Source organism: Auxenochlorella protothecoides (assembly GCF_000733215.1).
Source record: "Auxenochlorella protothecoides strain 0710 unplaced genomic scaffold scaffold79, whole genome shotgun sequence".
Taxonomy (NCBI): Eukaryota; Viridiplantae; Chlorophyta; class Trebouxiophyceae; order Chlorellales; family Chlorellaceae; genus Auxenochlorella; species Auxenochlorella protothecoides.
The window spans coordinates 79692-107178 of NW_011934155.1; the positions used below are offsets into that span (position 1 = coordinate 79692).

Here is a 27487-nt window from a genome sequence, read left to right on the forward strand (position 1 = left end):
TTAACGGAAAATATTAGGATGGCGAGTCGAAGTGTTTATGGGTTGGGTCCCCGCTCGATCAGGGCTTTGTTGGCGTCGGCCGGGGTGCATGCCGGGCCCTTCCCTGATCACGTGCGGAGTTAGATTTTTCCTGCATCAAGGGCTGGGCCGCCGTGAGGGTGGCGCCCTGGCGCAGATGCAAACCCTCAAAGGTGCCTTGACTGCTTCCCTGTTCTTCTTCAGAACCCACGAGTACGTGCAGCTGCCTGCTGGGACTTTCGTTTTTGTGTGAGCCACTATCAAACACACTGACTGTCACTTAGGCTGCTGTTACAATGTGTGCTGCCTTCCAGACGCCAGCATCATTCGCAGCAGTGTGACGGCGGGCAAGACTGGCTTCACAAACGAGCAAACACCTCCTCAACCTCGCTGGGAGAGTACAGGTGCCATTTTGGAGCCACCCTCGCGATGTCCACGTTGGTAGACGTCACCTGCAGCCAGAAATGCATGAGGTTGGGAAGGCTGTGCGAGTACTGCTGGGCCTTGACAAAAACGCATGCACCCATTCTGCACCAGGTCTCACCTTCTCCTCCATGACTTGCTTCAGCGTGGACAGAGTGAGCTCTTCGGCCTCCTTCAGTGTCATGTCGGCACGGAATCCCTCCTGCAAGGCCGTCTGTGCACCCTCAGACCCAGAACCAATGGCCTTGGCCTGGTACCGCACAAATGTACCGGAAGGATCAGTGTGGAACCTGGAAAGGATGGAGGGAGTTTGATCATGGGGGCAAGTGCATCGCTATTGAGCAAATATAATGCAGTCACAAAGGCTCATGCAGAGCGCCAACACTGACGGCTTGCACTTTGACAGTCACACCAGTCGAGTCCGCGGAGGATGCGCACATAATTGCTATTAATTTTTGCTACACCCCTACGAAGACTCACAGGACTGGCCCCGAGTCTGTGTCCCAGCCAGCAATGAGGAGTGCCACTCCAAAGGGTCGGCTCTGTGGGGTCATTGCAGGAGGAGAAAGGGTAGGCAAGACGCTATCCATACAAGCCATAGGCAGCTAGGAGAAACATAGGACACTTCGTAGCCGCTGACGATGCGGCCAAGCAGGTCCAGGTCACAGGATCTCATCCATTTCCTCAGCGCACTGTTGTTAGACTGCTTACCATGCCACCATCGCCACCATCCTCATCCTCTCCAAATCGCAGCGACAGGTCGCACAGGGACTGCAGGAGATTGGGGATGAGGTTGAGGAGTTAAGACATATACTCGAAGCCATTCAGCCCTTGCGATAGGTTGCCCCACTCCTATGAATCTGCACCAGAGCATGGGCCTGCTGGGTAGCACTTTCCGTATCAGTACCTGCGTGAGCGATTCCACAGGGATGGGCTCATTGTAGGTGAAAGCGTGCTGCTGGGCCTCCACACGGCCATGGTCGATCAGGGTGCGTGCATCAGCTGTCAGACCACTCATGGCCACGCCAATGTGTGCGTCCACCTCGGCCACCTTTTCAATGCTGGCGGGCTCCTATGAGAGGTGGGGAGGGCACACGAAGCCTTTGTGCAAATTAATGGTGGTGGTGAGGAGGCATGCAGTAACAGAGCCCGCTGCGTGGAGCACACAGCCCGATGACGGAGCACCTACCAGAAGTGGGGATGTCACGCGCTTCTCTGCAGCCAGGACCACACCTTCCGATGTGCACACCGCGATGGCCGTGGACCCCAGCTTGATGGCCTCGATGGCATATTCCACTTGGAAGATCCGACCCTCTGGACTGAAGCTGTTCACAGATCTATCATATTCACTCCTGCATGAGATGGAATGACATCGACCGTTTGACGAGAGGGCTGCAGTTTGGCGTGCCGCCTGTACGATCAAGGAGTCGTCCTGCACCATGAGAAGAAGATCACCTGGTCAGGAACATGGCTCAAATCTCCCGCAGGCGAGGTGATTATTCTTGATCAGGGCTTGGTCGATCAAGGGGAAGCCTCGGCTCCCTTCTTTTGCAGTGTATGCCCAGCCTCAAGCAGCAGGTTTGGGCGCACGGCTGCTTCCCAGGTTTCACTTCGACAAGTGCAACCAGCAGAGGGTTGGAAAGCACAAGTCAAGAGCGAAGACTCTGACCTGCATCAGATCGCGGTCACACCCTCCTTCGTGTCGTGAGTGGTCCTTCCGCAGATCCTCCCCAGGATGTGGGAGGGAATTACCACCTTCGAGCGCGCCGAGCTCTCGCGCTTGCTTTTCCATAAACACCCCTCATTGCAACCGTGCGCTGCATTACATCCCAGATACGTAGGTCGATTCGCATACATTAACTCTTATAGCTGGTTTATCCATCGGTGGGCTAGGATCTGGTGGCGATCGGAACATTCCGCTCCTCCTGGCGGTTGCGCGGAACGGAACCGCCCGACAGCCCTTTGGGGCCACGACATCGGGACACACCCCGCCTACAATGCGTCGCATACATACATTAGTACTCATCGTCGTCATGGCCGGAGGTGCCATGGCCACACAGCTCCTGGCGCAGATTTCCACCGTGGCGGTGGTGAGTGCCCCAGCTGTTCCTGCGGGTGCATTGGCGGCGTGTGGGCATGATCTGCCTCCAGCCTGTCAGATCCGCAAACCTCCAACCCTGCGTAGGGCGAGGAGGTGCTGTTCACCGACATCAGCGCAGACAATGAGGAGGCATGGTACACCATCACGGCCACCCCCAGCGGCGATGGAGCGCTGGGCCTGTACTGTAGCAGCGCCGCCGCGGTGGTCTCCCCCTCTGCCGCAGCCTCCCAGTACTACTCAAGTGCGCTGGCATGCAAGGCGCACAGAGCGTACCGCCTGACACCCAGGGCACGGGCATGGTGCACGGGCAGACTAAGCGGCAGCGCTTGGCCCAGAGTGCACCTGCTGGTGCGGGCCTCCACCTAACCCCCTTTCTTCCCCAACACCACACCACCCTGCATGCAGCCCGCGGTGCCAACTACGCACAGCAGGTGGTCATCTCCCCCAACTCAGCCCACTACTGGCCCGACACGCTGAGCACGCCCAACTTCACCTGCTCCGTGGCCAACGAGAACCTGTCGGGGGGCGCCATCGCCTTCACCCTCACCGTGGACGCCGCGCTCAACGCCACCCAGATTACCAACGATCAGCAGGACGCCGCGCAGAGCCTGTTTGACGCCTGCTGCGGCGGGACCTCGGCCTGCCCGGCCTGGAAGGCCGCGGCCACGCGCTCTGGGGCTGCCGCCCTGCTGGACCTGTGCCTTATGGACGGCAGCATCTGCGATTCCAGCGGGAACCTGGTCCAGCTCAATCTAGAGGGTGCGAAGAGAGAGGTGGGGGGTCCATGTGTTGCTGTGCCTAGGTATCGGATGGAGCTGTGCTCCCCCCGGCGTGCGGACTGCCGTGGGAGACAGCAGCGTGTGGATGTGCGGCGTTGCCGCCGCTGCTACTCAGGCTCGTCTCTGGCCATGTGCGTAGGCGAGGCCCTTCTGTGCCCCTTCCCCGGGGAGACCCTGGCCAAGTTTCAGAAGCTGCAGTTTCTGTACCTGGGCTCCAACTCGCTGACGGTGCGCAGGATGCTGTGCCAGAGGCAGGGGCCATGCAGAGGCGCCGAGTGCGCTGCGGGGGCGGAGCTGCATGCACTTTCCCCATACCCTGCATTCAGGGCCATGCCCTCAGCCACACCCTCCACCTCCCCAACTCAACAGGGTGACATCGGCAACATCGCCACCGCCCTGCTGAGCCTCGTGTCGTTGCACGAGCTGCGCTTGAATGCCAACACCGGGATCACGGGGACACTGACCTCCGACATGTGCGTGCTGGCCAGCAGCGGCCTGACCCTCCTGGACCTGGCGCGCACGGGCATCTCCGGCTCCCTCCCGGGCTGCCTCTTTGGCGCCGACTCGGGGCTGCTGTACCTGGCGGCGGGGTCCACGGGGCTCAGCGGGACCCTGCCGGACACCTTTTCGGCGGCCAGCACGCTGTGGCAGCTGAAGCTGGGAGTGGTGCGTTGTCGTGGGGTCGGGAGGGGGCCGGCTGGGGGTGGAGCCGATGGTCTGGCTCCACAGAGGGCACATGATACCCCCTGCAACGGCCGGAAGCGGCTGTGGCTGCATGTGCGAGCCAGGCGCTGGACCTTGGTTCCGGTGCTCGACCCCATTGAAGCGCTGCTGGTGGGGCTGGGCTGTTAGCCCCACCCCTTCCAACCCTCCCTTTCTCCCCAAAACCCCTTACCTCCCCATTGTCCCCCCCCTTCAATATTCAACAGGCCCAGCTGAGTGGCAGCATGCCCTCCGGTTTAGGCCTGCTCCCCGCCCTGCAGAGCCTGGTGCTGGCCAACAACTCGCTGACCGGCACCATTCCGGCCTTTGCCTCCGAGCAGCTGCAGTCGCTCAGCCTAGCCCACAACCGGCTGACGGGCGGCGTGCCGGCTGCGCTCGCCGGGCACACGCGCCTGGTCCAGCTGGTGCTGACGGGCAACGCGCTGACGGACCTGCCGGACGCCTGGGGCGAGGAGGGCGAGGCCGAGGCCGCGGCCGCCGCACCTCTGGCCGCGCTCAGCCTGGGCGGCAACGCCCTCGCCGGCTCCTTCCCCGTCGGGCTGGCCGCCTACCCCGCGCTGGCCTCCCTGGACCTCAGCGGCAACAAGCTGACAGGGGAGCTGCCCTCCGCCGGCACCACGTTTTTCCCCAGCCTGCGCTATCTGTTTGCGGGCGGGAACGCGCTGGAGGGCAGCATCGGGAACGCCTTGCAGGAGTCAGGCATCTTTAACCTGGTGGGTGATTCCCTGCGTGGGCGTGGGTGTGCAGGAAGGGGTGGGGGGGGGGGGAGAGGACACCTGGGAGGGGGAAGGGTGAGGTATGGGATCGGCGGTGGTGGCTTATCAATGGTAGGGTGGTGGTGTTTTCAAATGGTCGGCTGGCTGCATGCGCAGGGAGTGCACGCTCACTGGGAGGATTGTGGGCGCCTCGCCAGGCGTATGCCTGTTACCTGACCGCCCCCGCGCACTCTACCATCCCCACACACAGGCGCCCTTGGACGCCAATGTGCCCGCCACCTGGAACACCATCTCCCTCGCGAACAACAAGCTGACGGGGGACATCCCGACCTACATGGCGTCAGCGGAGCTGGACTACCCCACCAACATCCTCCTCTCCGTGAGTCGGCCGCGGCATGTGGCGGGCAGGGCTCCCTCCCTCAGCATGTTCACCTGGCTGTGTACTAGCCATCGCAGCCTTTACTTGTTTGCCTCCGCATGCCAGAGATGGTACATTGCCAAGAACACCATCAGAAATTCAGAAGCCTTGGCTCTGGATCAGGCCAGACTTCATCCTCCCCACGACCCCACCACACAGGGCAACTCCTTCTCCAATGGCTGCGACACGGCCTTCAGCAATCTGGCCAGCGTCTGCACCAGCTCCTCGCGTAGGTTTCTGACGTGCAGGGAGTTCCCAGAGGGGGTGTCTGCTCGACATTGTAGGGTTTGCAGGGGCGACGGTGCACCCCCGCAGACGTCTGTGAAGCCTGCACCAGGGCCACCCGGCATCCTCTTGTGAATCGAATCACATGCGCACCCCTTCCTCCTTTGCATTCTCCACAGCGCCGCCCCCTCCCTCGCCATCCCCGCCTCCGAGCCCCGGGAACGGTGAGTGGCGCTTTCCCTGCCATGGTCTGGCCGGGGCGGCGCGCTGCGCACAGGTTTGCTGGGCGCAAGCCCACTCCATGCCCTCCCTACTCCTGGAATCCGTCGAACACCTCCCCCACACCACCCCGTCATGCAACGACAGAGGAGGCAGGCGGGTTGTCCAAGAACCAGAAGGTGGGCATCGCCATCGGCGTCTTCCTGCTGGCCATCGTGGGGGTGGTGGTCTGCGTGTGGCTGGCTCGGCGCAGGCGCCACGGCACGGCCCCCGGCTTCTCCGGCCTGGGAGGCAACCGCTTCGAGCGCTTCGACGATGAGCTGGACGCCGATCACGCCTTTGGCAGCCGCCCCGGCGGCCAGCATCGCGGGGTGGAGCTGGGGCCGCGGGGCGGCGGCGGCGCCTACGGTAGCTCCCTGTCGCCATCCCTGGGCCCCGGCCAGGCGTCGCCGTTCATGAAGGACGCCGAGGTGGGGTTGGGGGGGACCTCCCTCCCCATCTCGCCGCGGGAGGATGGCACGGTCCAGGTCCACGCACTGGAGGCCGGCCACCAGAACGGCGCGACACGGGACCCCTTTGTCGGTCCGCCCCTGCAGCGGTGAGGGGCCCGGCGGGCGCGCAGGCATGTTTAACCATGACCTTGACAGGCCTGGACTCGTGATACGCCTCCCCATGCATGGACCCGGCTGCAGCGGCAGGCCGGCATGCATGGAGACAACCACTAGGAAGATAGATGTTTTGCAACCATAGTTCGTGCTGTAAGGAGGCCATGCCCACCCCAGATCATGCGGTAACGCGGAAGGCGATGGTGCTCAACTGACAGCAGAGGTGTGCCCTTGTCCTCCGGTTGGGAATGTACATTGCCGAGCAGGCTCTGAGGGTCGGTACCTGGCGGTACCCTCCGTGCACGGAACCCGTTTGCCGATGGGCACGTAGATGGCGTGCCTGAAACACCTGATGCACCAGTACTTTTAGTTATTCGATGCTTAGAAAGCTGTAGCGACGCTTACCTTCCCAGATCTGGGCGGCTCCGAGGCCCCTCCCTGCAAACCATGTCCGTAACAGCTGAGGATGTGGACACCCTGTCGTACGCAGAACTGCAGCGGAAGTGCAAGGACTTGGGCTTCTCTGCACGAGGGTGAGTTACGTCGCCTTTTCCAAGGCAGTGATCAGGCATCACCTCCCCCGGGCTTCCCTCGACTGCTGCGGCCGACTCCACCCGGCTCCCGCTTCCCCCCACTGTGACAGGAAACGGGACGAACTGACCCGCCGCCTGCTGGGACTGTCGCAGACCTCGCAGGCCAGCGGGGGCAGCTCTCCCTCCAGCAGCACCCCGGCAAGTCTTGTGGTTTCTGCCTGCCCCACTGGCACCCTTTTTGAGGTTCTACCTTTTGCAGGCGACCTGGCAGCCTCCTCCCCTTTCAATCAACATCCTCCCCCCCCCCTCACACACCACACATAGCACCCTAGCACCGCCACGGTGCCCAGCCGCTTGGCGCAGAACGCTAGCACCGCGACCCCGAGCCACAGCGTGAGGACGGCCACCACGCCCAGCCGGCGGCGGGGCCCCGCGCTGGGCGCGCTGGCCGACGCGCTGAGCACCCCGCTGCCGGCTCCCCGCGCTGCGGCCAGCGCCTCGGACACACCGCCCCCGCCCCGCCCCGCGCCCTCCCGCTCCGTGTCGCTGCCCTTCAAGATCCTGGTGGGCCTGGCCATGCTGGGCCTGCTGGGTGGCCTGGCGCTGCCCTACGCGGCGCAGCACAACCTGGCGCCCAGGGCCGCGGCCTGGGCGCAGCGCGGCTACCGCGCCGCGTCTGCTGGGGCCGAGCGCGCGGGCCTGCAGGCCCGAGCCGTGGTGCGGGACGGCGCGGGCGAGGTGCGCGCCCAGGCGGCGGCGCTCGCCGACAGCGCTCGCCGCGCGCGGTACCACGCCGCGCGGCGCGCCGGTGCCGCGCGAGACGCGATTCAACGGCGCCGGGCGGACCTGCACGTGGCCGACTCCCTGTCGCGGGGTGTTGCGTGCGTCAAGGCCGAGCTCGCCGCCGCCCTGGCACGGGCACGCATCGCGGTCTGCACGGTCGTAGACAAGGTCCAGACCTGGGTGCACGGGGCCGTCAGGCGGGCGCGCGGAGCGATCCCTTCTTCTCCCGCCAAGGTGTGGGGAGGGAGTGCGCGGACCCGGGAGCCGTCGAAGGGAGGCTGGAGGGACCTTGATGGGTGTCGCCTGTGATGGGGGCACTCTGACTCGGCACGCCATCCCATGACTGGCTCGTGAGGGTGCCGATCCGAGTGCGCCCCGCCACACCCATCACTTGCTCTCCCTCGCACAGGCCGCGAGTGGTCCGGCGGCCGCGCCAGCTGCAGGCGGGCCGGCGCCGACGGCGGGCGCTCCCTGCCCCGCCGACCCCGCCTTCCTGCAGACGCTGGTGCCGCCCGGCGAGCAGTGGCGGGCCCAGCTGGACGCCGCCAGCGACATACTGGACGGGGAGAAGGTGCACCATGCCAAGGTGCGTGGCTGCCCCATCCCTGCGAGGGAGGGTCCTGCTCTGGACGGGGTTCACACAGCGGGCGCGTCTGGGTGGAGGTCTGGACGAGCTCGATGGTCCTGCGCTCCCCTCCCCAGCACCCTGCTTGAATCGTTTGAAAGTGGCACCTGCCACCCCGGCCGTCTGCCCGAACGCTGCACTCCCCTGCCCCCACCCCCGTGCCGAAGACGCAGGCCACGGTCCTGCTGCTGGCCTATGGAGGCGAGGAGCAGAGGTCGTCCAGCTTTCCTCAGTTGGCCACCGTGGCCCCCAAGGGCTGCGTCAGGAACATCGACGTAAGGGTGGCCTTGCTCTCAGGCTGCATGACGGGTGCGCATGCCTGCTGTATCGACAGTCACTCTGAACGTGGTGACCCAAATGTCGCTCACATGGGGGGGCCCAAGCCTTCTGCTTCTATCCCCCTCGCCTGCCCTCTGCGCGCCCTCCTCACGTGCCCGTTGCCTCTCCCTTCCAGGCCTGGATGTTTGCTGAGCCTGGCCTCCTCCAGCGCAAGCTCGCCAACGACCTCACCGCCCAGCCCTCCACCATCTTCCACGTGCACCGCGTCGAGATGGTGAGGCGCAGGCTGATGTGCCCCAGCCTTGTTCTTACGAGCTGGTCTGCCATGACGGCAAACTCGCAGGGGCTGTCCGCACGTCCCCGCCTCCAGTGCCTGAAGCGGGGCGATGACTTCCGCGAGATTTCGCCGCCCCAGTCTGACCCCCTCGCCCTCCAAACCGCCCCCATACCCCGACTGCAGCTCCCCCCGGCATCCGTCCCCGTGCTGGTGAATGCGTTGTCCGAAGGCGGCGGCTTCGAGTATTCGGGGACCGTCTCCGCCTCCCAGGCCACCTTCATCCTCAACATGGTCGTGCCCCGCGACTGGCTGGCCGCGGTGAGTGCTGCGTATACTTTGAGCCCGGGGGGATTTCTTGGCGAGGCCTGGGGTGTGGCGTCCGCTGATCCCTGGCGGAACTGCGTTCCGTGCGTGTTTGGCCATGGCGCAACCCTGTCGCTGCATTCTCTTGGATCATGCCCTGTTTCCCTCCCAGGCACCAGCAACCATGCCGCTGCAAGGCGTCCAGGCCAGAGTGCCCACCCCCCCATTGTTGTGTTCCCTCCATCACCATGGTGCACCCCTCGACCCCGCATACACACAGGTCGACGGCGACGCGTTTGCGACCAGCGTGAAGGACGCGCTGTCGTTGACGCTGTCGACCCACCCCAACGCGACCGACCGCGAGGCGGCCGCGGTGGCCGCGGCGGCCCTGCGCCGCCGCATCGACGTCGTCCTGCCGGCCGGGACGCCGCCGCCTCCCACGAGCGAGGTCTTGCTGGGAGGCGACGGCAGCGCGGCGCTGACGGAGGAGGAGCTGAACGTCCCCCTCGACCTGGACGCCATGCTGGCGGAGGACCCGGAGCTGATGGCCAAGTTCCTGGAGGGGCTGGACGCTGCCGACGCCGACGAGGACGGCGACGACGAGGCCGAGGCCGCCTCGGAGCCGGTGGACGACGACCTGTATGACGACGCCGAGGAGGAGGTGGCCCCGCCCGGGGTCGACGTCGAGGACCCTTTCGCAGGTCTCGGCACCGAGGACCTGGACCTGCCCCACGTCGACCTCTGACCTGGGCTCTGGGTGCCGAGTGTGTGCCACATGTCCAGTGCCCGCCCGCATGCTCTCACGGCACGAGCGCCGAATGCTGAGCCGCACCACCGGCACGCGCCAGCGCCCTTGCGCTTTTATACCTGGCTGGGGTGGGGAGCCCGATCCCCTGCCCAGGCCTCCTGACTGTCGCTCCCCCTGACCCCTCGGAGCCTTGCTTGCCGCTCTCCTGTAAGCACCATTGCCAGAGGGGTGCTGACGCAGACTGTGCATCCTGGAAGGCTGCATTTCCGCACCGGTCAGGTGATTCCGAGTCACAGTGTGCATGAATGACGCAGGGAGGCGCCTTTTGGTCGAGGCCATCCTGCCAGACCAGCCGGCCCTCGGGAGTGCAGGATTACAGGAGTGCGGCGGCCGCGGCCCCACTCTCCCACCACACCCATGTCTCAGAGGTCGTCTTCTGCCCTGAGGTACTCGCCCACATCCGCCTGGTGGAAGACCACAATGCCGTTGGGGTCCGCCGTCCGGCACTCGGCGGTGCTCTTTGCCGTCACCCCAAAGCCGAGGGGCACGTCGGACATGGAGAGCACGACCACCCCTGTGTAGCCGGGGGTGTTTTCTGTGATGCGGCCCAGGCCAGCCTTGAGGACGTGGTTTCCGTACAGGAACTGCATCTCCGCCGAGGGCTTCACCCACACCTGAGGGGGGATGGGGTGCTGGGAAGTTGGGGGAGGGAGCCCAATGGGAAAGGAGAAGACCACAGGGATTGCCAGCATGGCAGGTTGTGCAGCAGGTGACGGGGCCCTCGCTCTGGATCAAGGATGCAGAGCGGGATCGCAGAATCAGCGAGCGTGCACGCATGCTGCCATGGGCCGTGCCATCAGCAAAGTTTACTGGAGGTGTTTCCACCCCAGGCTTCCCCAGTGTTTGTGTCGGGTTGAAGACTGAAGGTTGAAGCATGCATCATCTGGCGGCGTTTGAGATAGTACGGCGTGGCCACATGCCCCATCTCAGGCACATCCCGCACCTTGTACTTGGCATACTGGGCGAGGATGTCGAGCGCTCCGATGGTGAGGTGAAACTTGCCGCTGTGGGTGAACCTGCCGATGCAGGTCCCGAGGGCCACGAGCTTGTCCCTGGCAACCTGATGGAACGAGCAAAGCTTTCGTTTGGGTAGCGAGAGGGCACACCAGCAAGGCTTCTTGAAGGGGAGTGCAAGGCGTTTCACGCCCAGGTGCCCCAAGCCCCCCCCACCCCCCCTCCACTCACGTTTGTGGCTCTTCGCATGACATCCTCCCGGACGTAGAACACCCGATTGCGCTGCAATCTGAAGCAAAATGGGTCGTCTGTCCTGTCCACCAGGCTCTTGATGGCCTTCCCGAGGTACTTGTGGAGTTTCTCGAACACTTGCCGCGTCTCGTCCTCCGTCAGCGGCCGCATGGGACCAGCTCCTGCGTCAGGCCCGTCCTCGGCAAGGATGAGTCGTGCAACCCACGCCTCTCGTCAGGGAACCCGGTTAACAATGTATCAAATGCAGTACAGGGGCGAGGGACGGACACGGCACGCTGACGTCGCCGGTACGGGGCTGCACTGGAGGTAGAGCTCGCTTCTATAGCTTGCAGATTATCGCGAGTTGTGTATATGAGCACCAAGAGTGGCTCCGTATCGAAAGGTTTGTGGCAGGCTCCCTTCCCAGGGGTGCATGATGCATGCAAACCCCCGCCTCCTGGGCGCGGAGTTGTGTTTCCCGCCGCGCGCCATGCTCAATCTGAGAGGGGGAGGGTGCGGTTCATGCACCACCATTCAATGGACCAAGCCACCACCGAAACACAGATCCAACTGCATTTGCTCATTTCAACCCCGTAACGTCATCCGTATGCCTCCATTTGCCCTTCAATGCAATGCGCATGGCCTCGAGCGGCCTGCGACGGGCACAGAGTACTCATGCGGAGGAAGGCCGAGCCATCCACGCTCGCAACGTCTCCAGGCCCCATGCCGCTCGGCTGTGAGGTGCCAAGCCGGTAATGATGTGTCTACCGGAAGTGAAGCGGCCGTGCATCGTCGCTCTGCCATGCTTGGTGGCCTCGCGGTGGGTGCGGCACTCAGCATGCCTATGCCCGGTCCGGCCAGCGCTGGCCCCGTCCTTTCCAAGGACTGGGCCATTGTAGACCTGCCAATAGACCCGGGCGTGGTTCTTCTGGACGTTGATTTCACATCCTCTGACCCCAACCATGGTGAATGATGTATGGATGTCTGGAGGTGGAGGGGAGGTGCCATGCAGTAGACCCGGGAGTGCAAAAGCTGGTGGGGCTCACATTGTGAATATTCCAAGCATCCATGGAATGAAGGTCACACGGCGCGACTTCATTCTTCCTCATGCCACTCATTTACTCCGGCAGGCTTCCTGCTGGGCACAAGGCAAACCCTACTCGAAACCAAGGATGGCGGTCGTAACTGGGAACCACGCAGCGTCGCGGCCGCACAGGAAGAGGGCTTCAACTACCGTTTCAATTCCATCTCCTTCCAGGGCAAGTGGGCAAGGGGAATGCGGGGAGGTGTACTCGCCGAGGCACTATAATTGTATTGGCTGTTCCGACCCCCCCCATGGTAGATTCCATGACCATGTATGGAGAGCATCTTACATGCATCTGCCGTGCGGGGAGCGAGGGAGTCTGTCTACCACATCATGTGGCTGAAACCTCATTACTCGACTCCTCCCTGATGTTCCTGACGCACGCCACCACGACCCTGTGCACAGGTGATGAGGGTTGGATCGTTGGCAAGCCGGCCATCCTGCTGCACAGCACCGACGGCGGCACCAACTGGGAGCGGGTGCCGCTGTCGGCCAAGCTGCCGGGAACCCCCGTTCTCATAACCGCGCTAGAGGGCAAGGGGGCGGCTGAGCTGACCACCGACCAGGTACCTGGAGCTGGGCGCCTGGCGTGGCTGAGCATGCTCAGCAGAGACCATCATTGTTGAGCATGCAGTGGGATTCAAGCTCAGACCCTACTTCACATCTCCTGCCTGGCTCCTTTGTGCGCTCAACATTTCCATGGTTGCTGACCCCGCGCGCATGCACAGGGTGCCATCTACGTGACGGACAATGGCGGCCAGAACTGGACCGCGGCAGTCAAGGAGACGGTGGATGCCACCCTGAACAGGTGTGCAGCATGTAGCCAATGTGGCCTTGCTGTCCTGGGCATTGATCTCACCGCCTGTGGAGCGCTGACCGTCGCTGCACCCCCCAACACACAGGGTCATCTCCTCTGGCATCTCCGGGGCATCCTACTACGAGGGCTCCTTCTCCAACATCAGCCGCTCAAACCGAGGGTCCTATGTGGCCGTCTCCTCGCGCGGCAACTTTTTTATGACCTGGAGGCCAGGTGGGAGGTGAATCTTGTGGGGGGAAGAGTGTGTGTTGAGTGCACGATGTTGTCATTTTCCAGACCCAGGCCTGCAAGAAGGCGGCAGTGGGGGCACAGCCGCATGCTATGAACCTGTGCCAAAATCTCTGCGGCACCGTGTCTGCATCATATGGCAGGTGCCTGCAAACTCTATGCACAAATCTGAGCATATCGCAGTGGCCTCTTCACCCAAACCTGGTGGCCATTCCCTCCACAGGCCAGGCATACTGGACACCCCACAACCGGCCCGCCACCCGCCGCCTCCAGAACATGGGGTTCACCCCTTCTGAGCGCCTCTGGCTGACCACTAAGGGAGGAGACCTGTACTACACAGATCTGGATACCCAGTCCAAGTTTGAGCAGGCCAAGCTGGGGTCCCGCGGTTTTGGCATCCTGGATGTGAACTTTGCCAATCAGAAGGTTGGGTTTGCCTGTGGAGGGTCTGGCAGCCTCTTCAAGACAGGTGTGGCTTCGGGTGTGGATTATTTCATAGGTGTTGGCAGCGAGACGTTGACACCTCTTTGTGCTGGTGTGAAAGCAGATGGTTGCTCCATCATCATATTCACCTGTTGCCACCCCTTGCATCGGCACAGAGGATGGTGGAGATTCTTGGAAGCGCGAGAGGTCCACCGACGACGTGGCGGCTAACCTGTATCAGATCAAGTTCACGCATGGCAACAATGGCTTCATTCTTGGTGAGTGTCCTTGGAGCCTGCTGTACCGTGGTGGTGTCACTCTACATTGAGAGCGTCGTGCAAGGAAGGCTGACACCCGCAAAACATCACATGCAGGGAACAATGGAGTCTTGCTGAGGTACATCGGTGTGGCCTGATCGGGCTTCCCTAATCAGGCGAGGCGCATCCAGGAGGCTGGCAGGCCTGTGTGCCGTAACTCGAGCCGAACAGCCCTGCTCCCCATCTACCTTGTTGTCATGACTTCATGCATGCTGCCTGTGTCAGTATGATGCCCCAAAACTGATTGGCCCTATGCTTCGGACGTCCAGCTTCTCATACAGCCTTTTGCCGAGGAGACCGGGCCCGCCTGCACAAGTGAACCGACACAAATTAGACCACTCGAGATCGAGGGATCTTAATGATAAATGTCCACAGACGGGACCCACACTCCTCTGTCAGTCACTCCGGCCACCACACTCGGCTTACCTATCTGGAACATGAGGAACCAGGCTAAGAACATCGTCATGTAGATGCCTAGCCAGATTGCGGATCGATGCACGTCTGATCAGAAGAGTGGGGAGGGGTATTGCTAGGTGGGATTGGCAGCTACACCTGCCAGCCAACATCATGCTGCAGAATGCCGAGCGCCCCAGCTCCTCCTCAACATAATTCGGCAATGACGTACATTTACGGACGACGGGGTCGCCGTGTGGCTGCCGAAGTGCTGGCAGGTACAACCAAACGCTGCAGGCCCAGAGCCAGGGCAGCGCTAGGAATCCAAGCAGGAAGTATAGGCGGGCCGATCGCCGGGCCTCCTGAGCAAGTACCCGCTCCCCATCACAGGTCGTCACAGGTTCTTCGTCCATGGTCCGAAGCCAGGGCCGCAAATCGATCGTGTGACCATGTATCGAGGTGCAGAACGGAGTGGGGGGGTGACGACACAAGAACGCCGTCAGCGACGCTCGTATCGAACAAGATCAGGAGCTCCGTATACTATTACATATAATGTCCATGCGGGCATGCATCTTTTCCTCTTGAGTCGCATCGTGCCTGGTCTTCCTCCGATACATGGTGGGCTATCTCGCTGGACACCTTCAAATTCCCGACGTCACGACATGATTATGGGTGCCAAGCGCCGTCGCAGCATGGCTTCGACATCACACCTCCCGGCTGCGGCCAGCGCAGGGGTGTACTTGACAAGGTGATCATGAAGGAGGTCGTAGTTGCCTGTGAAGACCGCTACCCCAACATCAAAGAAGCCCAGCCCCCGGAAGATCAGCGTCCCCGCCGCAGCCTGCTTGTCCAGTGTTGCCACGAATTGCGCAGGCAGCTCTGTCCAGTGGGTCTGTTGCACAGGTGCGGGGCGGGGTGGGGTTAGGGTTGCTGGGGTGAGAGGGGTGCAGAGGGAAGTGCTGGGCTGCAGTTTGACTCCAAGGGGGGAGTGGGGATTCGCACACAACAGAAACTGCTCAGTGCAATGATCAGCGGTCACCCACCTTCCAACCCTCAACTGCTCCCCCCAGCTAAGCCCAATTGCATGCCAAAGACCGTGCCTTGGAGTTGAGGTGGTGCACGGCATGGTACCCGTCATTGTAGGTGCGCTGGTTGTCCGCACAGGCCACGCAGTTGTAGGCCAGTCCCAGGCTGCCGCGGGGCGCCGCGGGCTCCAGAAACAGGTGCTGCGACCAGTTGCCCAGCATGAGCGCCAGGGAGGAGACCGCAAAGGGTAGGGCCAGCGTCCAGAGCGCCGCGACGGGGCTGGCCTGGAGCGCCCAGCGCACCCCTGCCAGGTAGCCGGTCTCACAGGCGAGGCAGGCGGCCAGCACCCCCCAGCGCCCCGCCCGGGCCGCCACCCAGGGGAGCTCGAACCAGCTCCCCAGAGCGAACCGCGCCCAGTACCTGCAAGGCGGGTGGTGGGAGGCTGGGGAGACGAGCATGTCTTTTTGTGGACCTGAGGGACCGGGGCCCCAGCCGCGGAGTGCCAGGTGGGGACAGGCCGGCTGTGGGGATGCAAGCTGGGTGTGCCGCCCAGCCGAGGGGGTACACCTTTTGTACAGCACCTCGGGCACGCACATGAGGAAGTGGAGCGGGTTGTCTCGCTGGTAGCGCTCGGTGGACGAGGCGTCCAGGGACCACCGATTGTTCCCGGAGTGGTGCATGATGCAGTGGTGCAGGTGGTACATGCCGGGGGGCACCCCCAGCAGGGGGGCCAGGATCAGGGGGGCGACGAGATTCAACAGCCTGTACCCTGCATGTGGAAGGTGGTTTCGGTGAGTGAGGCGGGAGACTCCCAACAAATGAGTGATGAACCCTCCGAGTAACTGTCATTGGCATCGCAGGCAAGGTGAGTCGTGAAGCCAGTACGAGTCATCTGCGATCGTAAGATGGCCTGGTCAACACCAAGTTATGCAGATGCGGTATGTGAATAGCTGCCCGCCTGCACTGGCCCACCTGGTTTGAAGAGGGGTCGGTGCTCCGTGAAGTGGAGGGTGAGCATGAACCTCTGGAGGAACGCCGCATAGGTGAGGATAAGGTAGGCAGCGCCCAGCAGGTGACTGCGGCACCCAGTGCTCCAGAGGAGCAGGGCGGCGGGGAGGGTTGTTGTTGCCAGGTTCAGCAGCATGAATGCTGCAGGGAGATCTCGCTCCTCGACCAAGCTGCGCCGGAGCCAGTTCACAACGAAAGGAGGAGGCCTCCACAGGTACTCCTGCCTCCCAGCCACGGTGTCGGATTCAGCATCGATTCGAATCCTCTGCCGCTCAGCGAGAGCGAGGGCTATGTACTCTTCTCCGATCTCGGGCACAACGGGACCGCCATCCAGATCGGCTGCACCCATGACGACATTGAAAGGTTTGGATGCGGTCGACATCGAAGGGTTGGGTGCGTGTGCGTGGGTCTCGGGTGACAGACACCGCGCGCAAATCTTGGTGAGCTGGCAAACATGATAAGATGTGTTCCGATATTTTTCCTGCAGCGAGGCCCGCATACAAGTGTGTATCCGACTGACAACCCAAGCAGAGATTGCAGTGGAAATCATATTACACTGATTGGTTGCGAGCTGGGTATCCACCGCATCATCGTGCCGCCCGCATCCAGATCAAGGCCCAGATGACTGCCGGGGTCCTCGCCCAGCCCTTGGGCATCAGGTATGGCTCGGATCGCGGCATCACATGACGCTGAAACATTCTTTGGTATACATATTCACCTATCGGTTCCCCCTGCAGGGACGTCAGGGTGTCACAGCGTCAGCTCTGGTCCCAGACTCGGCCTCGCCTGGAGAGGCGCAGCCGGGCCGCCTCGGTCCGCGCCAGCGCCTCTGTCGGGACCAAGACCCTGAAGGTGGGCACCCGAGGGTCCCCCCTGGCCCTGGCCCAGGCGTACCTGACCCGCGACCTGCTGAAGGCTGCCTTCCCGCACCTGCAAGAGGACGGTGCCCTTGAGGTGGTTATCATCAAGACGACAGGGGACAAGGTCCTGAACCAGCCCCTGGCCGACATCGGCGGCAAGGGCCTCTTCACCAAGGAGATTGACGACGCCCTGTTGGAGGGTCGAATCGACATCGGGGTGCACTCCATGAAGGTGAGGGCCTGGGGGACTGGTTGTCAACCATGCCCCCATGTGTTATACTGGAAGGCAATCGTCTCGGCTAGCCTGATGGGGGGCTTGTCCTGTACTTGGGAGTACCCACATCCCTCTTCCAAAGGCTCATGCTATGAATTTGAGTTTTGAGCTTGCTTGCTGTCAACCAGAGTCAACATTTCTGCACTGCCAGTACTACTGAAGTCATGGCTTGGGTGCGTAGATGACCCTTACGTCTAACAACCCCCCCTTCCCTTTACTAATCCCCCAGGATGTGCCTACTTATCTGCCAGAGGGCACGGTGCTGCCCTGCAACCTGCCGCGCGAGGACCCGCGCGACGTCTTCATCTCCGCGCGCTACAGTTCCCTGGCGGAGCTTCCCGAGGGCGCGGTGGTGGGGTCGGCCTCTCTGCGGCGCCAGGCCCAGCTGTTGCACACCTACCCCCACCTCCGCGTCGTCAATTTCCGCGGCAACGTCCAGACCCGCCTGCGCAAGCTGCAGGAGGGCGCCTGCGACGCCACGCTGCTGGCCCTGGCGGGACTGAAGCGCCTGGGACTGGAGGACAAGGCCACCTCCATCCTGGGGCTGGAGGACATGCTGCCCGCCGTGTCACAGGTGCGTGCGTGGGGTGGAGGGGAGATTGCACTTTCGTCGGGGGGAAAGTGATGTGAGGGGTTCTCCTGCAGGGCGTACCAACAACTACCACGCTGTACAATCTCACACCTGACGCCAACCCCCGCCATCACCCCACCCCTCCACAGGGGGCAATCGGCATCGCATGCCGGGAAGGCGACGAGCCGGTGCTGGAGTACCTGCGCACGCTGAGCCATGAGGACACGCGCCTGGCAGTGGTCTGCGAGCGCGCTTTCCTCGCGGCGCTGGACGGCTCCTGCCGCACCCCCATCGCGGGGCTGGCACAGGTGAGCGGTTTGTGTGGCGGTTGGCATTGCTTGGCTCATGGATGCAGGACCTGCCGGTACCTGGAGAAGCAAACGTCTTCCTAAAGAGGCTCTGATGCATTGTGTGTCGTCACCAACCCCCCCCCTTCCCTCCTCTCTCCCTCCCCTGCCCAACAACAGAAGACTGCGGATGGGAGGCTGTCCTTTAGGGGCCTGGTGGCCGACACAGAGGGGAAGCAGCTGTTCCAGACCACGCGTGAGGGCCCCGCCACAGAGGAGGACGCGGTAGCCATGGGGAAGGACGCAGGGGCGCAGCTGAAGCGGGAGGCCGGAGCAGACTTTTTCAACTGGTAGGCCGCTCGGGGCTGGAACCTGTCCTTCCTGGCCCACCTGTGTCTGGAATCCCCTTGTCAGCTTCACATAGAGAAGCCATTGTGTACAGCACAGCAGAGGCACTAGAGGGTTGCGATTGGGAAGGTGAGGAGCCACACCACATTCCAGCCAAGGACGCCATGGCCCAGGCATGGGATCACTGGACTGTATCTTGCATTCTCTGACCTCGCTGAGATGAAAAGATTCCAGGGAAACACAGCAGCATGCACCGCTGCTTTTGCCCAGCCAAGGCGCGGCGTCACCGCCCTGCATCTGGCAGTGTGTGCCGTGCCCGTTCCGGGTTGGTCAGCTCGAAGACGTGGGCCAGCTGGAGCAGGCTGGCCTCGCTGAAGGGCCGTCCGATGAGCTGCATGCCGATGGGCAGCGGGGCCTGTGTGTTGGCGCCTCCCTCGCCACCGGCCGCCGCCCAGCCGCACGGGACGGTGACCGCGGGAAGGCCTGCCAGGTTGATGTTCACCGTCATCATGTCGCCTGGGAGGGAGGGAAAGGGGGGAAGGGTTGTCGAAGCATGGGATGTGGTGGAGCATGGGAAGCAGTGAGTGCATGCAAGTCGAGCACACCGGCCCCACTCAGTATGAGCATCTCGTTGCAAAAATCCAAGGGGGAGTAGAACCGCAGTCTGCTGCGGCTCCCAGAAAGGCCACCACCCCGCCCCTCCTTCCAACTGGCTCCCAGCAGCCAGTTTGCATCAGGGCAGCATGACCCTCTCGGGCCCCGCCCCCTCACCCTTGTACATGGCCAGCGGATCTTCGGAGATCTGGCCCAGCTCATAAGCCGGGGTTGGGGCCGCGGGGGAGAGGAGCACGTCACAGCGCCGCAGGGCCTGCTGCAGCTCGCGCGTCACCAGGGTCCGCACCTGCTGCGCCCGCAGGTAGAAGGCGTCGTAGTAACCGGCCGACAGGGCATAGGTGCCCATCAGGATGCGGCGCTGCACCTCAGCGCCCAGGCCCCCATGCCGGCTGGCCCGCATCATCTCGCGCAGCTCTGCATGGCAAAGGGGGGATCAGACCTGGGCAGTGCTCATGGACGGGGTGAAGAACAGGAGCGATGTGAGCACCCAGGCTGGGTCTGCTCAAGGCCGCGGGAGTGGGCCTCTTCTTGGTCGGGCATGGGTGCGTGCCGGGCCAGGTATTCACGCCGGGCCACGAAAACCATAGCCCAGAGCTCTGACCAAGCTTGCCTCTTGCAAAACCCTACAAAATCAGACCTTATCCGTCGCATCTCTCACCTTCACGCTGTGCGCGCTGCCCATACCGCACGCCGTCGTAGCGCGAGAGGTTGCTGGAGGCCTCGCTCAGGGCGATGACATAGTAGGCCGGCAGCCCCGAGGCGAAGGATGGTAGGTGCACCTGCTCCACGGTGGCCCCCAGCGACTCCAGATGAGCGGCGCTGTGGATGCGTGGTGGGATGGGCAGCGTTCCAGGCGGCGTCTGCCCCACGCTCGAGCAGGGCACTGTGGGCTTGAGTCGACACTCCTTGGAGGCCGCAAGCACAGAGACGCTGAGTCCGCCCCTCACATACCCGCGTGCACTGTTGGGCTGGATCTGACGCCAGTCCCTCCCCCCTCTGCCCACCACCCGACGCACCTGGCCTGCAGCGCCTCCACCACGCTCGCGTCGACGCCCTCGCCGACCGTCTCGGCGATGACGCCCACCCTGCGGCCCGCCAGCGGCCGGGCGTCGGAGGGCGCAGGGTCGGCAGGCCGCAGGTCCCCGACTTCTCGGTGGCTGCTCGTGGCATCCAGGTCGTCATGCCCGGACATGACTGCCAGCATCTCTGAACATGAGGGGGTTGGGGGGGGAGGGGGAGAGGGGCTTGTGCGAGCGTGAAGCCTCGGGTGAGATCTCCGCCGCCTGGTTGGAAGGCACTCAACACCAAGGGTTCTGGGCAGTCCAGACCCCACCACGCCTGCTGTCCAGGCATGGCAGGGCACCCACCAACAAGCAAACGGGAGGACGCGGGTGCAGCCTGCAGATTATTGCCAGGCGGCGCCCCCCCACCCCACCTGCACAACCCACCAGCCGCGTCTGCCGCGCTCCCCGCCAGCACGCCCAGGCAGTCCAGGGAGCTGGCATAAGCCACCAGTCCCGAGCGCGAGACCCTGCCGTAGGTGGGCTTCACCCCCACCACGCCGCAGAAGGAGGCGGGCTGCCGGATGGAGCCGCCCGTGTCGCTGCCCAGCGCGGCGGGGACAAGGCCCGCCGCCACTGCGGCGGCCGACCCGCCCGAGGACCCGCCCGGCACGCGCCGCGCGTCCCAGGGGTTGCGCACGGGGCCGTACCCGGAGTTCTCGTTGGTGCTGCCCATGCCGAACTGGTCCAGGTTGGTCTTGCCCACCAGGATGGCGCCGGCGGCCTGCAGCCGCGCCACCGCCGTAGCGTCGTAGGCGGGCAGGTGCCCGCGCAGGAGCAGGGACCCGGCCGATGTCTGGGAGGGGAAGAGGGCAAGAGGGGGGGGGCTCAGGGAGCTGGCGCTGAAGTGGTCGTTCGCTCAGGCGGTGCGAGTGCAAGCCAGACTCATTGGGCTGCGGCTGCTGTATCAGCGCACTGCATCTCCACTTGTTCCGCATGAAGCTGCCCCGCCGCACCTGCACGCCCTTGGCACAGATGTTGTCCTTGACTGCAAAGGGGACCCCCGCCAGGGGGCCCAGGGGTCGCCCCTCCCGCGCCTCAGCATCAATCTGCTCGGCTCGTTCCAGAGCAGACTTGTCCAGGACGGTGATAAATGCTCCCAGAGAGGCATTCTGCGCATGGATGCGGTCCAGGAATCCCTGCACCACCTCCACAGCTGGGGTGTCCTGGGAGACCACCCCCTCCCTGATCCGCCTGATTGAGGCGATGCCGCGACATTGCAATGCACGCGAGCGCGTTCGTGGCGCGAGGCGCGCTGTCAGAAGCAGGGGCGCCTGGCAGAGCCGGGCCGTGCTCATCGGGCCTGCCGTCGAGTTCGCACCAGGCCGTGGAGGTGCCACAGACCCACTGCACTGTTCAGGTGCTTCCCGACCGCATGACGAGCACGGTATTGGATTTGCAATTACACAACGCTACATAATGGTGTATCGGGTGATGATCACCTTGGTACTGTCCTCACGACGATTCCTCGTGCGGTCTCCACGAATTCCGATAAGGCCGGCAGGCCAGCGCCCTGCAGCATCACATGACTGTGCAGCACCCGCATGCTCCTGGGTTCTCAGGCTGCACTGCGCCTGATCTCCTGGTTTCCTCCAGCACAGTCTCCTGGAAGGGCGCATGGAGTGGCAAGGAGCCGGTGGTCCTTGATCGATGGAATGCAGGGCGGCCTGCCCGTGCATCGCAGGTCCAGCACAGGAGCCCCGCACAACAACCTCTTGACCCCGTCTGGCAGCGACACAGCCCCAGCATGCACTCATCCCCCACCTGGGCGACGAGGAGGGTGTCCATCGCCCTCTCCAACGCCACCACCCTGCTCAGCAGGGTGCCCGTCCCGATGGACCGACTGGGCAGGTTGTCGCCGCTGCTGAGCTGCCTGCGCAGGCCCTTCTCCACGTCGGGGAAGCGCTGCTCAAGGGCTCGCACGCGCGCTGCGGGGTCGGGAGGTCCATGTGTGTGGGTTTGGGGTCGGGGCACGATGAGGGACCAGCAGGTATTCTTTGTATGGGGAGGGTGGATTTACTGCACATGTGGGGGCATGGCACAGCCCAGCCTACAGCTTCGCGGCAGGTTGCCTGAGGGCACAGGTGCTCCAGCCTCATTTCCCATGCCCTGCCACACTGCCTTCCTCCCAGGCAATCGCCGCACCGAGGATGGGTATCTGGAGACCCGCCTTCAGCACCAGGTCTTGCCCCTCGCTGTCCCTGCCCGCCAGCTCCTGCGCTCGCAGAGCAAGGGGTGCGACTCGGCAGGGTTGTACATGCACGCAGTCCCAGGCATGCACCCCGGGCGCTCCCCTCCCGCGCCGCCCACCTGCAGGCCGTCCTCCTGGATGCGGCTCCCGATGGACACGGAAGGCCTGGCCAGGACATCGGGCAGCACCTCTCCCTCGTGCACGGTGGGGATGGCGCCGCCCGGCCCGTCCGTCCCCAGCCTGACCAGGGGACTGCCGGCCTCGCTCGCAAAGCCCATGCGCGGGGAGCTGTACGTGCTCTCGTCCCCAGATACATCTGCAAGTGGGGGAAGGGTGTGAGCCTGGATCAGAGGAGCGCCAAGAGGAGTGAGGGTCAGGGGAGCGGAGGCTGGGGTGTGGTCAAGGCACAGAGCCAAGACGCCCACGCAGGTTGAAAGGTCAAAGCGCGGCGCCAACGCTGCGCCAGCAGATTCGTCGACACCCAGCACCCCATGGCCGATGCGCCTGGCGCCCCATCCCATAGGGAGGAGCACGGAGGACCGCAGGGCCGGCCGCAGGCAGTGCGCTCTACCCCAAACGCGATCGTGCTTCGCATCTGGGCTTTTGCACCCCGCACCCCAGCCCCACCCACCCCCGCCTTTCTTCGGGGCCATCGTACATGATGTCATGGACCCCCGCCTCGAGCTGGCATCGTAGTAGTCCTCCGCATCCATGTAGAAAGACTCCTTCCGCAGGAACTCGCCACCGGACTGGCCGGCAAAGGCGGAGGTGACCTGGTATGTCGTGGTGGAGGAGACCTCCTCGCCCATCGTCAGACCGCCCTCCTCGCTGGCCTCAGGGGCGGGGACCTCCGCGGCGACCATATCCTCGCTGGGGACTTTGGGCTCTGGCGCCGCGGCCGGCGCCTCCACCGAAGCCGCAGACACAGGGCCGGGAGGGGGCGGCAGGCCGTCCCTGGCCGCCACCTCTGTGATTGAGAGTTTTTCACAAGGTTGGCAATGGAGCATGCTCGTATCACCGTGCACAGTGCAGGGCGGACCCCGCTGCAAGTGGCCACTCGGGACATCACATCTTTGCTGCCCCCTCGCCGCCGACACAACTCCGTTCCACCAGGACCAGTGGACCCACCTGCGTTGATCTCGGCAATGAGCTGCGGCTGCTGCCATGGCCCCACGTCATCCACCAGGGACCCCTTTGACTTTCCTGCCACATGAGCACAAGAAGGTTTGAGACTGCCCTCCTCTTGCCGGTCTTCCGGAGAGCCGGAGCGGCTGCTGCATCTTCATGACCCTCGGCATGATGCCGCGATGCACAATGCCCATGGCATGAATCCCTTGCGAATGGTTTGATGCAACTCCCAAACACCCACTGAAATGATCCTACCTCCCAGGTAAGAGGGGATGTTCTCGTCATCCACATACTTCCGCAGCTCGCTCAGGTAGCTGCTGGAGCAGACCTTGATCTTCGCCTGCGTGCGGGCATCCAGCATCGGCTTGACGGCCTTGAACAGCACCGCAAACATGGAGGGCGCGTTGATGATCAACGTCTTGCCCAGCGTCTCTGGGTAGTTGTTCTGTGGGTGGAGTGGGAAGGGGGGGGATTGTGCGCATGCCATCCGCAGATGCCAGTGTGCAGCAGACGTCCGAGGCCAGGTCTCTGCGAATCATGTGCAGCCCCGTCCCAGGCCACACATGGACACTCAGCCTGCTCCAGTCCACGAGGCCTTCGCCCCCATGGTCTGGGTGACACGTGTCATTCCCATACCCAGGAACTTTCCTCGACCTTCCCCTCACCAATCAACAGCCACGCACCGAATCAATCTCCACTATCTCGCTCAGTATCCGGCGGGTCTCCCCCGTCAGGTGCTTGAGGCCCACGCCCTTGACATCCAGGATCGCAAACGTGGTGTTCACCTGGTGACCAGCCACCTGGACAAAGGGGGGTGGGATTTGGTGTGTGTGTTTGTGTGTGGTGGGGGGGGGGCGGGGTATGAATGAGGGTCTGAGTTATGAGAGGGGTGGAAGGATGAGGAGGTGGAGGTATAAGCATCAAGGTTGGTGCGACTTCGCACACACAGACAGGAAGCCCTGCACCAGGTCCCTCGAAACCCTACATTCCCATCATGATGTGCGCGTCTCAGGGCACAAAACCTCCACCAGGCCACCTCGGTCACCCAGAAGATCTCCTGCAAGCCCCACGCCCCCGCGACGCACCTTGGAGCATGCCGGGAAGATGTACTTGAGGCAGCGCTCATACTCCTGCACGTGGTACTTCAGCATGCGCTCCTCGGTGGTGATGTCGGTCAGCGTCTTGAGGTTCACCTGACCCAGGTGCTGGATGTACACGGGGCGCCCCTGTCGGTGGAAAGGAGGGAATGCATTGGGACGAGAACTGTTGGTTGTGGGTCTGTCGAGGACAGTGAACCCCTGGCTGGGGTGCTGTTGCAATGCAAGCGGTAGGAGCAAGGAAGGAAGGGAAGGGATCTCTAACCCACAGGACTCGGGCCAATAGCCTGACCCCGACCCTCACCTCCTTGTCGGTCTTGTGGTACCCTTGGGGGTAGATAGAAAGCACGGCATCCCGCTCCTGTGTGCATGGGGTTGGTAGGGAGCGGGAGGGTGCGAGCCTGTTCCTGCATGCACACCTGCTGCGGACCACCACCATGAAGTGTCTTGCAGCAGCTCTCCATGAGCGGCTTTGCCCCCTGCTGACCTCACCCAACCAACCTGAAAGTCAAAGTCCTCCAGCACGGTGTCGACCCCATAGTCCTTCCGGAACTTGAGGTGGGCAAGGAACATGGCCTTAGCCTTGCTCAGGTCGTGCCCCCGCGCCCGAAGGAAGCGTCGCAGGTAGAAGTCGTCGAAGAAAGGCCGCAGCCGCCCCACGTCCTGCTCGACCTGGCGCCGAAAGTCCTGCAGGAGCTCGGCCTGTCGAAGGGCAACAGGGACACGCAGGTAAGGCAGGGGCAGCACGCCGTCGGGGATCGGCTCATCTTGGTTGACCTCCATCAGAGGAGCACTCGGACGGATGCTGCGGCCAAATCAACTCTGCCGTAGCTTCCGTCCAATCAGCCAGCATGCCCTCGGGCTTGGACACTACACACCTCCTTCTCCTTGGTTATTCCCCATTCCTTGTAAAAGTCCGAGCTGGAGCTCTCCTTCTCTGGCAGCGCCTTCTGGCTGGACTGGGACAGCCAGCGTGTCAGGGACAGGCGCTTGACGGAGCTGGGTGCTTCATCCCCCGATGCAGAGGCTCTGCCTATGCTCTTGTGGGGGCTAGCCACCCCCTTGCCTTCCCGGGCCTTCGTCATGGCTCCCCCATCCACAATGGGAGCTGCAGCAACAGACACAGGCCTCGATAGGTTCTATCAATACGATCCGAGGCGAGTGATCAGCTGCGAATGCGTAATCGGGGGGTTGCGCGGTGTTGGAACCCCGAGGACAGAGTTGGGGTCGCGGTGGACCCACTGGGAGGGCACCCAGTGCGTAGAGAAGGGACGACAACAACGATGGGAGAGAAGTATGAGGGCATGCCGGACTATGGCCATGGACCCTGCCGGAAAGTCTCACGCGCGGGGGTGGGGAACCCGGCGTGCATGTGGGAGCGCCTAGTCAACTTCAGCCAAGACTTCGGGAATCCAAGAAACCCCTCAACATACGCCTTGTCGACTTGCACTCAGACTGTTTGCAAGAAGTGGTGTGCTATTGCTTTGACACAGCTTCCTTGCAAACAGATCAGCGGAGGTTGAACGGCACTGCGGAGTATAATATATGAAGGCGATCGCAGACTGGTTTATATATGGTACGGAATCTGGAGTCTTTTGAGAATCAGGGATTGGCTTTGAGGCTCAGTATAACCTCGTGACTCTCTTCATGCGCAGGGGAGGTGGATTGGGATCTGTACAACGCCAAGCTACAAGAATGGGGCCCCTTAGTGGCTGGCGCCCTCTTTGGAATAGGTGAGGAGCTGGACTTCATCGTACTGCGTTCTGCCCAGATTGGGTCGACCACTTCTGGTGCTCACATTCCACCACGTCCTCCCGCCAGGATGGTGGTGCTGGGCTGACGCACTGGTGCAGGTCAGCACTGGGGAGTCGGGGGCCTACCCATTCACATACAACTGGCCGGGAATAGTCGCTACGCTAGCGCTGCTGCTCATCAATGCCTTGCCAAGGAAAGATCTGGCAGAGGCAGCAGAGAGCATCGAGGACGGCGTCGAGGTGAGGGCAACATGGAGCCCAGGTGCCTGCTCTGCAGTTGGCAGGGGCTCTGCAAAGGCTGAGCGTTTCAATGTGGCATTCTCACTGTGAGGCGGTGCCATGCACCCACCCTCCTGCTCCATCCGCACCGCTCAAGCAGTTGCGAGCACGGCTCTGGCTTCTCTTCAGCTTCCTCACGGCTTTTGCAGCCGTGGGTGGCAGCGTTGCAGTGCTCATTCAATGCACCCAACAGTCCCAGTTCGTGTCGGTCGGAGTGGTGCGTCCTGTGAGGTCTGGTGCATGTATGACTCGTGGGGTATGGTGGATGTGGCCCTCGGTCTGCACTGGCTGCGCGAGGGGTCAAGGGACCCTGCAACTTCGGCCCATTATCCACAGCGCATCGTGGATCAATTGCTCGATGAATCCTGCCGCACACACAGCACGCTGGCAGAGCTGTTCGTGCGAGCACCACCTCCTGTCTCAAAGCGCCCCTGTCCACGCGCGCAGGGATCTGTGCTCCAATGCGGCTTCATTCTGGCAAGCGCACTGCTGCTCTGGGCCTACCGCTCAGACGACGGGGGCGGATACTACACGGGCTTCTGAAAGCCGTCATGCTCCTCCCATGGGTGCCGCTGCAACATTCTCGGCGGTCAGTCCACATGTAGTGGCATATTGCAGGGCAAATGAACGGCACGTGCTCATGCAGCGATCACCATGCTCAATACCACACGGGATCACAGCCTGTACCCTGAGCTCCCCGGTCGCT

General features: G+C 63.1%; 10 protein-coding genes across 10 annotated transcripts; 5 read left to right on the plus strand and 5 right to left on the minus strand.

The window, feature by feature from the left end:
* Positions 1–377: 377 nt before the first annotated feature.
* On the minus strand, positions 378–1910 carry F751_6012 (Proteasome subunit alpha type-5; the record flags this gene model as incomplete). The annotated part of the gene is made up of 7 exons (XM_011398028.1): positions 378–470; positions 563–731; positions 922–983; positions 1153–1212; positions 1349–1513; positions 1631–1793; positions 1897–1910. 7 exons carry the CDS (start codon positions 1908–1910, stop codon positions 378–380), a joined length of 726 nt encoding a protein of 241 aa, XP_011396330.1.
* Positions 1911–2115: 205 nt separating this feature from the next.
* Positions 2116–2298, minus strand: F751_6013 (hypothetical protein; the record flags this gene model as incomplete). The annotated part of the gene is made up of 1 exon (XM_011398029.1): positions 2116–2298. One exon carries the CDS (start codon positions 2296–2298, stop codon positions 2116–2118), a length of 183 nt encoding a protein of 60 aa, XP_011396331.1.
* Positions 2299–2438: 140 nt separating this feature from the next.
* Positions 2439–6224, plus strand: F751_6014 (putative LRR receptor-like serine/threonine-protein kinase; the record flags this gene model as incomplete). The annotated part of the gene is made up of 9 exons (XM_011398030.1): positions 2439–2531; positions 2627–2783; positions 2948–3301; positions 3461–3549; positions 3691–3987; positions 4251–4757; positions 5011–5407; positions 5583–5627; positions 5770–6224. 9 exons carry the CDS (start codon positions 2439–2441, stop codon positions 6222–6224), a joined length of 2394 nt encoding a protein of 797 aa, XP_011396332.1.
* Positions 6225–6674: 450 nt separating this feature from the next.
* On the plus strand, positions 6675–9772 carry F751_6015 (hypothetical protein; the record flags this gene model as incomplete). The annotated part of the gene is made up of 8 exons (XM_011398031.1): positions 6675–6760; positions 7093–7153; positions 7319–7777; positions 7953–8129; positions 8336–8443; positions 8623–8721; positions 8908–9042; positions 9308–9772. The coding sequence occupies 8 exons, from the start codon at positions 6675–6677 to the stop codon at positions 9770–9772; spliced, it is 1590 nt and encodes a 529-aa protein (XP_011396333.1).
* Positions 9773–10197: 425 nt separating this feature from the next.
* Positions 10198–11191, minus strand: F751_6016 (60S ribosome subunit biogenesis protein NIP7-like protein; the record flags this gene model as incomplete). Its single annotated transcript, XM_011398032.1, has 3 exons — positions 10198–10449; positions 10779–10895; positions 11021–11191. 3 exons carry the CDS (start codon positions 11189–11191, stop codon positions 10198–10200), a joined length of 540 nt encoding a protein of 179 aa, XP_011396334.1.
* Positions 11192–11864: 673 nt separating this feature from the next.
* F751_6017 (Photosystem II stability/assembly factor HCF136, chloroplastic) lies at positions 11865–13987 on the plus strand (the record flags this gene model as incomplete). Its single annotated transcript, XM_011398033.1, has 8 exons — positions 11865–11985; positions 12151–12306; positions 12510–12670; positions 12833–12912; positions 13007–13134; positions 13373–13618; positions 13749–13850; positions 13947–13987. The coding sequence occupies 8 exons, from the start codon at positions 11865–11867 to the stop codon at positions 13985–13987; spliced, it is 1035 nt and encodes a 344-aa protein (XP_011396335.1).
* Positions 13988–14937: 950 nt separating this feature from the next.
* F751_6018 (hypothetical protein) lies at positions 14938–16452 on the minus strand (the record flags this gene model as incomplete). Its single annotated transcript, XM_011398034.1, has 4 exons — positions 14938–15174; positions 15404–15728; positions 15876–16077; positions 16281–16452. The coding sequence occupies 4 exons, from the start codon at positions 16450–16452 to the stop codon at positions 14938–14940; spliced, it is 936 nt and encodes a 311-aa protein (XP_011396336.1).
* Positions 16453–16685: 233 nt separating this feature from the next.
* F751_6019 (Porphobilinogen deaminase, chloroplastic) lies at positions 16686–18662 on the plus strand (the record flags this gene model as incomplete). Its single annotated transcript, XM_011398035.1, has 5 exons — positions 16686–16756; positions 17054–17408; positions 17680–18024; positions 18171–18329; positions 18489–18662. The coding sequence occupies 5 exons, from the start codon at positions 16686–16688 to the stop codon at positions 18660–18662; spliced, it is 1104 nt and encodes a 367-aa protein (XP_011396337.1).
* Positions 18663–18939: 277 nt separating this feature from the next.
* On the minus strand, positions 18940–25833 carry F751_6020 (Glutamyl-tRNA(Gln) amidotransferase subunit A; the record flags this gene model as incomplete). The annotated part of the gene is made up of 17 exons (XM_011398036.1): positions 18940–19172; positions 19428–19685; positions 19930–20090; positions 20288–20477; positions 20720–21128; positions 21289–21498; positions 22097–22260; positions 22478–22547; positions 22643–22839; positions 23182–23490; positions 23652–23726; positions 23907–24096; positions 24335–24451; positions 24737–24877; positions 25053–25109; positions 25250–25450; positions 25627–25833. The coding sequence occupies 17 exons, from the start codon at positions 25831–25833 to the stop codon at positions 18940–18942; spliced, it is 3189 nt and encodes a 1062-aa protein (XP_011396338.1).
* A 460-nt stretch (positions 25834–26293) lies between these two features.
* Positions 26294–27324, plus strand: F751_6021 (Transmembrane protein 50A; the record flags this gene model as incomplete). Its single annotated transcript, XM_011398037.1, has 5 exons — positions 26294–26324; positions 26404–26481; positions 26570–26742; positions 26882–26998; positions 27229–27324. The coding sequence occupies 5 exons, from the start codon at positions 26294–26296 to the stop codon at positions 27322–27324; spliced, it is 495 nt and encodes a 164-aa protein (XP_011396339.1).
* Positions 27325–27487: the final 163 nt, after the last annotated feature.